The sequence below is a fragment of the Corvus brachyrhynchos genome, unplaced genomic scaffold, assembly GCF_000691975.1.
Source record: "Corvus brachyrhynchos isolate BGI_N302 unplaced genomic scaffold, ASM69197v1 scaffold229, whole genome shotgun sequence".
In the NCBI taxonomy this organism is placed as follows: Eukaryota; Metazoa; Chordata; class Aves; order Passeriformes; family Corvidae; genus Corvus; species Corvus brachyrhynchos.
This window is the reverse complement of record NW_008240042.1, coordinates 59,340-67,160: the sequence shown is the minus strand read 5'-3', so window position 1 is coordinate 67,160 and position 7,821 is coordinate 59,340. Positions and strand designations below refer to the sequence as shown.

Below are 7,821 nucleotides of genomic sequence, written 5' to 3'. Positions count from 1 at the left end.
CGCCCAGGCAGGCAGGGCGAGCAGGGCTACAGCGTAGCGAAAAGCTCGAAGCAGCAGCGGAGCAGGGCAGCCACAGCTCGGTCTCCAGCAGGGCAGGGAAAGCGGCTTTTGGGGTCCCGGCGTTGCTTCCAGCAGGAAGAAAGAACGGCCAAAAAGAAAGAAGCAGCAGCTCCTTTCTCTGCAGCTTCTCTCTCCGGACGCTCAGAGCGAACTGCCCCCACACCCAGGTGTAGACAAAAGAGTAGCCAGGCCCGCCCCACTCCCCTTTTTGTCTTTCTTAAGTACAGCTATTTGTCCCCTAGCAACATGCATATGGGAGAAAATTCCTTTAACAGGAAAACCTAAGACTAAACTAAAACCCCAACACTGAGTATACAATGTTCAAACTTATAACTTCTGAGTCAGCATAGTTGCAGAAAGAGCTGAGGACCTGCTGCTTATTAGTGTTTGTTTCTTCATGTTAGCACTGAGGACATGGAGGCTGAGAACATTCCTTCAAAAGGGCTTTACTGCTCTCTGCTATGTAAAGCAAGATTTATCCTCTCACACAACTTATTACATTATCCAGTGTAGCTGCTCTGCTGAGGAGGTGTTTTTACCAGAGCTCCAGTTCCAAATCTGGAGTTCACATCTGAACAACTAAGTTAACTTCTCAGTTAAATCCTACAGTATCTCAAGAAACATTTGGTAGTTTCTTGGTTGCAAAACCCAGCACCAGACACTCAGAAAAAGATTTTAAATCTCTTTGCAACTCCAAGAGCTGCTTGTTGAGAGTGCAAGTCTGCAGAAGCACAGGCAAGTCAAAACCGATGCTGTTGAAACACTTAGAATAACTTTGCTTTTTTGGTCATAATTTAGGACAGAGGGATAAAGAGACAAAACTCTTAAGAGAAGGAATCTTAGGAGTGGAAACTGCATCTCACTTTTAATGTCTCATCCTTCCACAGACCTGCTGCTTTTCAGAGCATGAAATGTAATACACACCTACATCTGTACAATATTGAACCTTCCTGGATCCTGCAGCAGTATTGCAGCTCACATACTCCCTGTAGATACCTGGCACTGGAACTGTCCTAAAAGGCTGGGACTGGACTTTAATTAATCAGAGATTGAAGACAGCTATGGAAATAATGCCCAGTTGAATACTTAGTCTCAGTCCATGTGTGTGCATGCATTCTGCTACCAGACCAGCTCTTCCCTCACTTGCAGTGACATTTTTCCCTATATTTTTTCTATCCTGCTTTTAACTTCATGTTATTATCTTTCAGGGTGTTTCCAGAACGCGCTCTGAATGTTCTGAAGAAGCTGGCCATTCCAAAGTTTGATGCAGTCATTGGGCAGAGAAGCACGCAGTGAAAAGCAAGAACTGGTTCTCATTTCCCAGAGGCACCAGAGAAGACAGAACATGTGCTGAGTGTAGTTCCGCTGGCTTGATTCAGAGCAGAGCTAAGGCAGGTGCTTCCAGGCCACCATTCCCAGGCACACCTAAGGGCTTATCCCACACCTGCAGCTGGGACACACCTGCATAACAGGGAGTGTTAGCAAAGCAGAGATGCAGCTCTAGAAGGGCTGCTTTGAATGTACATCCCATCACCTCTATCTCATTGTGCTGAGGCAGGCAGGAATTCCCACAAAACCCGTGGGACTTTGTTTGGGAAAACACAGCTGCCTAGTTTAAGTGCGAAGGGATTGCCTGAGAATATGTTAATCTGGACTCAACCCTGAACAAAAGCATTTGCAAGAAGCAATTTATAGAGGAAATGGGTGGCCTGTTTCACCTCATTTATTAATTTTAAGTTTTAAAAAATGTGCTCAAATGAACACTTACAGTTTTGTGTGCATTTGTAATGAGCATTACTGAATTAATTATTTGTATTATTGAAATAATACAGCCTTGTTTGTAATGTAATGCCTAATTACAGTGTTTATCAATTATACATTAGCAGCATCAACACTCCTTATTACAAATAAATACATTTTTTAACCCAAAGGTGTCTCTCAGCAATGAAAGTGGTAACCAGGTCCAGGCAAGGACAGTGGAGCAGGTGCCATAATGCTGAAAGGATCAGCCAGAGTCTGCCAAACACCAGCCCAGGCTGCAGGGATGAGGCAATCCCTGGGCACGGGGGAAGCCGCATCAGGATCAGTGAGGTACAGGGCCAGGCAGTGCAGCCCATGGAAGGGCCAGGGCTTAAAGGCGGTGCCAGGGCAGGGGGTGCAGGGGAAGGCTCCAGACAAGCCTTCACACAGCTCCTTGTCACAAGCCAGGGGCCTGCTCAGATGGTGAAACCCCTAAAGGTCTTTGGCCTGTGGTCCAAGAGAGCAGCAGCTGATGACACACGGGTCAAAGACCCCTCCAGAGCACAGAGGATCTGTGCACCCACTTGTGCAACTCCCACCCGCTGCAGGCACTGCTGGCCCGCAGCCATCCCAGGCACAGATGCCACCTTTGGCACAGTTGGAATCCGTCCTGTTCACCTGAGCCTTTCAAGCTGTTCTGTAAACAGGTTCTTCAGAAAAGGGAGAGCCCTCACCACCCAGCTCCTCCTGCTCTTAGCTGGCAACAGGTAGAAGCACTGTTGACAGCTTAAATAACACACAGCTCTTTTCCATTTTGCCCATGGAACATTCATGTAACAAGACACTCAGGGTGTGTCAAAGCACAACTTCCCAACTTCAGCTCTTGTACTTCACAGTGCAAAATTCCTGCAGCCGAGACAGGAAAGGAAAGAAGGGGTTCACAAAATTCAGGACATTAAAAAAAGAGTTGTAACCCAATTAAAGAATACTTAGGCATGGTTTCCATTTAAAAACCATGACAAAATGTGGGGGGTTGCATCCCTACTTCTTTTTGAGCTGCGTATTGCCCTCTTGCTACCATGACAGTCCTGTCACATATGGAAAACACTTGAAGCCAAAGCATATCTGTGTGGCTTTTTGATTTTGTTCACACCCACCTACTCTTACCTAGTGTGGAGTCAAAAAGTCTAAAAATACAGATGCTTCAAAAGTGCAAAAGACCTGTCAGAGCAAGCAGCATACTGGCCAAAATGTTTGTCCTTAGAACTCACTGTAACATAAAGGCTAAATAAGTACTTTACTGATTTGTAGGTATTTGACAGTTGTCTCTTGTATGGCTGGCAAACATTCTTAACTTCCCACCCAGCCTAGCCTCTTCCTTCGCACCTTCCAAATTTCTTCTATTTCATGACTTGAATGCTTGTTTAAAGGAAGAGTACAGTCCAGTGACTCCAAAGAAAAAGCTTAAAATGACTGCAGAAACAGGGCAACATCTGATGACTTGGCCCTTTTCTTAGACTGGGGAAGGACTGGCTTCAGTAGGACACATCAGATAAGATGCTTGGCTTCTCCTGGCACATCATTCCCACTAGCCCTGTGTATCATTCAGATTCTGATGGCAGCATTAAATAGGAAGACAAAAATCCATCTAGGCGATGACAGTGCTCTCCTGCAGTCTGTTTCTTAGCACACTTGCTCCTAAGGAAGGGGAGACTGTATTGATTCCTGCTTTGCCCGATCTAGTCCAGGGTCTCAGAGCCCAGAGGAATTATTGGGCAAGGCAACTTGTGCAGTACACCGTATGTGGCTGTGGTTCTGTGTCTTCTATGGCTGCAAGTCTTCTGCTTGGCATAAAGAAACATATGCAAAAGCAAGGATTTCAGCCTTCATCTCCTGAACACCAGTGCCAGAACTGAGTCACCAAGCCTCCCAGGCTCCTCAGTTCTCTTTCTGGCCACAACATTCAACTGAAGCTTATCCCAAAGTCTGGTCACTGAGGGGTGCCCCTGTCCATGCAGGAGTCCATGTGAGCAGGTTTCATACAGCCACCTACAGCTAAGTCCCAGATTTGGAGGGTGGTGCCTCACACCCTGGCCTAGGACTCCTTATGAGTCAGGTCAGTGATTCTGGCCCTGTGCTCTGCCTCCTGCTGAGGTGTCTCTTGGAGTCGGGCTCGGTTCTTCCATGCCCTCCCTGCCTCCTCTGACTTGGCCCCAGCACTGACTGGAGCCCTGTGCCAGGAAAATGGCAGCACCGCTGAGCCGTGCAATTGGGGTCTGGCCCAAACACTGATGTGTTAATTAAGCAGAGAACCAAGTTCCAAGAGAAAAGTAGGAAGCGCCTAGCTCAGAATCTCTGTGCTGGAGTCAGCCCAGTCTCTCACTGACAAGGTGAGCTGCAGCCAAACCACCAGAACAAAAATAATACTTTTCAAAAACTGTAGTCTTAACTGGACACGATTTTGGTTAGTTGATAGATGCTTGTGAACCCTTCGCAATTCCCCAAGAGCTCAAAAATATCCTTAAATGAAATTGTGAACATGACCATGATACATCTGGTTTTCTAACTGAATAACAAAGGAGTAAGGTCAGCAATCCTTCCCAAGAAAGGCCATGCAGTTACATTGATAGAGCTGGAAGAAACACCTGAAAGTACTTTTCTCCTATTTCCTATAAGCATTCCTGTTCTGGTTAAGGTTCTGGATACTCTGTTACATACAAGCGATTCCAAGTGTGAGTTGCGTGATTTAGACTCAATTAGATAAAAATGACCCAATTCAAGCAATTCAATGCCATTTTTCAAAGGACTTATGGAAACTAAGCAGCCATAGCATAAGATGAAAGGTCTGAGTATGGATAACTAAATAAAGACTTAGTAAGAGAAACAGCTAGGCAAGAGATCACCTGTGGAGTTCCAGAAATTGAAAGGACTTGTCTCATTCAGCTTTGCTTAAGGGACCTGGAAGAGGATGGTGGGGGACAAAGTCTGCTGACAATGCACAGATATGCAATGGAAGGAAGGACCATGAAGAAAACTGCTCAAGGACCTCATGGCACTGAGCGACTCGACAGCCACAAAGCAGGATTTGAAAAGAATTACAATACAGAGTTGAATGTAACTTCAAGATGCTTTTGTCAGTAACTGGATGAGCAATTTCATTGCCACTTCCGTACCTTTTCCACGTGCAGCAAATGACAAACAAGAACATGTTTTGCTGTTTCCTTGACACAGGAGCCTGAGATAGGGACAGGAGGGCACTGCCACCTCTGTGGGGACAAACGAAACAGAGAATGAATAGTCGGGGTGACTGACAGATGCCATCCGGCAATGTCACAACCAAGGGAAGAACAATGAGGGGTTTGCATACCGCTATAGGCTGTGTTTTCCTCAGCCAAGAGGGCAGAAAACGCCCTAAACCCCACATTTCTGTATCCATGCCCGGCAAGTCCTGTCAGCTGCAGGGTGAACATGTTTCTGCTAGGACAGATTGGAGTGCAGATTGCAGCTCCTCTGCACCGCTCACCCAGTGCCAGCCCAGGGACACCAGCACAGGGACACCGGGAGCTCAGCGTGGGACAGCTGGGCGGAGCGGCCGCCCCGGGCTCCCGCCCCCGCCGGTGCGGGCGGTGCGGGGTGGATCCTGCGAAAATGGACGGGAGCAGCGGCGCGCGCTGGGAAGGGCAGCGGGTAAATCAGCAACCCGCGTCCCCTTAAAAGAGATTAAAGTTCAGTTCGGTCCTCAAAGGAGCTCCGGGAAAACAATGAATCTGTTTCTGGAGCTTCTCCTGTTCCTGGCCACGCTCCTCTACTCCTACCTGGAGGCTTTTGTGAAGCTGTTCGTGCCTGTGAGGAGAAAGTCTCTCAGCGGGGAGCTGGTGCTCATCACGGGCGCTGGCCATGGCGTCGGGAGAGCGACCGCCTTGGAGTTCGCCAAGCGCCAGAGCAGGCTGGTTCTGTGGGACATCAATAAGGTAATGGCACACTCGAGTCCTCACTCCGTAACCACCGAGTCCACGGGGGATTTAAGGGCGTAAGAAGGGCGGCACCGCATTGCACCCCCATCGCCTCCTTCCAGCCCGCTCCCATCGGTCTCTGGCTGGGATGCTGAGCGCCAGCAGAGCGTTTGGCCCCACTTGCAGCAGAGGATGTGGGGCTCTGGTCCCACAGTCACTCGGTGCTACTCGGGAGGGAGCAGGCAGCACCCGGCAGAGCACCTGCGAGAGGGAAAGAAGCGCTCAGAAAGCTGCTGGTGGACCCGCTGCCCGGGCTGGCAGGAAAAGCCCGCTGAGACCAGAAGGCTGTTTCCACAGAGGAGCAGGTTTGCCTTCACTTGTTCTCTTTGTAGCCTCAGGTGTTTTTTGTGCACTGCTGGGAGATGTGTTTTCTCTGCGCTCCTATCAGCAGCATCACTGTGCTGGGCTGTGTGAGCCCGGCTGCCCTCCGGGCAGCTATACTTGTAAAGGACCTTGGGAAGTGGAGGATGGGCAGATACAAACATGCAGCATGGCACTCAGAAGGGATCCAGGCCAAGTGCTGGGTGTAGGTGCAGCAGGGAGGGGGAGAGGCTGCGCTTCCTGTTTCTGACACAGTGGGTCAGCAAAGAAGTTAATTGTGTCATCCTGAAGCTGCAAAACATACCCCAGCACAGGGCCTCACTGGCATGGCCTTCTGGCACCTGGGGACAAGGCAGCAACAAAATCACTTCTGCCCTGGCTTAGTGAGCTGATACAGTGACAGAGGGAGACTTCTCTTTTGTGTGTCAAGTGCAATTCTGTAAGGAAAGTCTCTCTGCACTGTACACTTTCGTAGTGGGTTGACCTTGGCTGCATGCCAGGTGCCCACCAAGCTGCTCTATCACTCCCTCTCCTCAGCTGGACTGGGGAGAGGAAATAACATGGGAAACAATGACTCATAGCTTGAGATAAAGCAGTTTGCTAAAGCAAAGCTGAAAGTTTGCAGGCACAGAAGCTAAGAGAAAAAAATATTTTATTCTCTGCTTCCCATCAGCAAGTGATGACTGCCCACATGATTCTGGGAAGTGCTTGCTGGGGAAGGCAAATACTGTAAATACTGGAAGCCCCTCCTCTTCTTCCTTCTTTTCTTAGCTTTTATATCTGAGCTGTCATCATATGATATGGAATATCCCTTTGGTCAGTTTTGCTCTGCTGTCCCCTCCCAGGGGCGGGGAATACTGGGGACACAGCACTGATGCTGTGCCAGCACTCCTCAGCAGCAGCCAAAAAACTGGTGTGTTATCAACCCCTTTCTAGCAGATAGTGCAAAGCACAGCACTGTGAGGGTGAATGAATTCCATCTCAGCCAGATCCAATACAACTGTGGAGGGCACCTCTCTTCTCACACCCAGCATGTGACTACAGAAATGCATAGAGCCACTCTCCACACCTCAGGGTGTCAGCCAGGCCTGTGTTGTATGAGCTCTGTTTACACTCACAGTACTGCCTGCTGTGCTGCAATAGGCACCGTGTGCCCCCTGTCTGCTGCTACGTGTGCCTTACCAAGCCAAACTCTTGTTGCTGCATTCCTAAGGCTAAGAGAATTGGGGCTGTTCAGCCTGGAAAGCAGATGGCTTCGTAGTGGCCTAACTGCGACCTTCCAGTATGTGAAGGGGGCTTACAAAAAAATGGAGAGAGAATATTTACAAGAGCATGTAGTGACAAGACAGGGGGAAATGGCTTCAAACCGGAAGAGAGGAGGTTTAGATTGGGTATTAGGAAGAAATTTTTTACTATGAGGATGGTGAGGTACTGGAACAGGTTGCCCAGAGAAGTTAGAGATGCCTCATCCCTGAAAGTGTTCAAGGCCAGATTGGATGGAGCTCTGAGCAACTTGCTCTAGTCTCCCGCCCATGGCAGGGGATGTTGGAACTATATAATCATTAAGGTCCCTTCCAACTCAAACCATTCCACAATTCTGTGGTTTCCTTTCTAGCTGTCACTACACACAGATCCTCAATTTAAGGCTGGAATGCCTGTCATCTCAGCAACCCCACCTACAGCTCTT

At 48.7% G+C, this 7,821-nt stretch overlaps 2 protein-coding genes across 2 annotated transcripts in view; both read left to right on the top strand.

Moving 5' to 3' along the window:
• LOC103622386 (17-beta-hydroxysteroid dehydrogenase 13) overlaps positions 1–1,984 on the top strand; it is a 10,538-nt gene extending 8,554 nt beyond the window's left edge. Inside the window, exon 5 of the mRNA XM_017744103.1 lies at positions 1,269–1,984. Within this exon, the coding sequence (XP_017599592.1) occupies positions 1,269–1,356 (88 nt within the window). The 3' untranslated portion in view covers positions 1,357–1,984. The remainder of the gene's footprint in view (positions 1–1,268) is intronic.
• Positions 1,985–5,219: 3,235 nt separating this feature from the next.
• The window catches only part of LOC103622385 (estradiol 17-beta-dehydrogenase 11-like), a 6,528-nt gene continuing 3,926 nt past the window's right edge, over positions 5,220–7,821 (top strand). Inside the window, exon 1 of the mRNA XM_017744102.1 lies at positions 5,220–5,830. Within this exon, the coding sequence (XP_017599591.1) occupies positions 5,235–5,830 (596 nt within the window). The 5' untranslated portion in view covers positions 5,220–5,234. The remainder of the gene's footprint in view (positions 5,831–7,821) is intronic.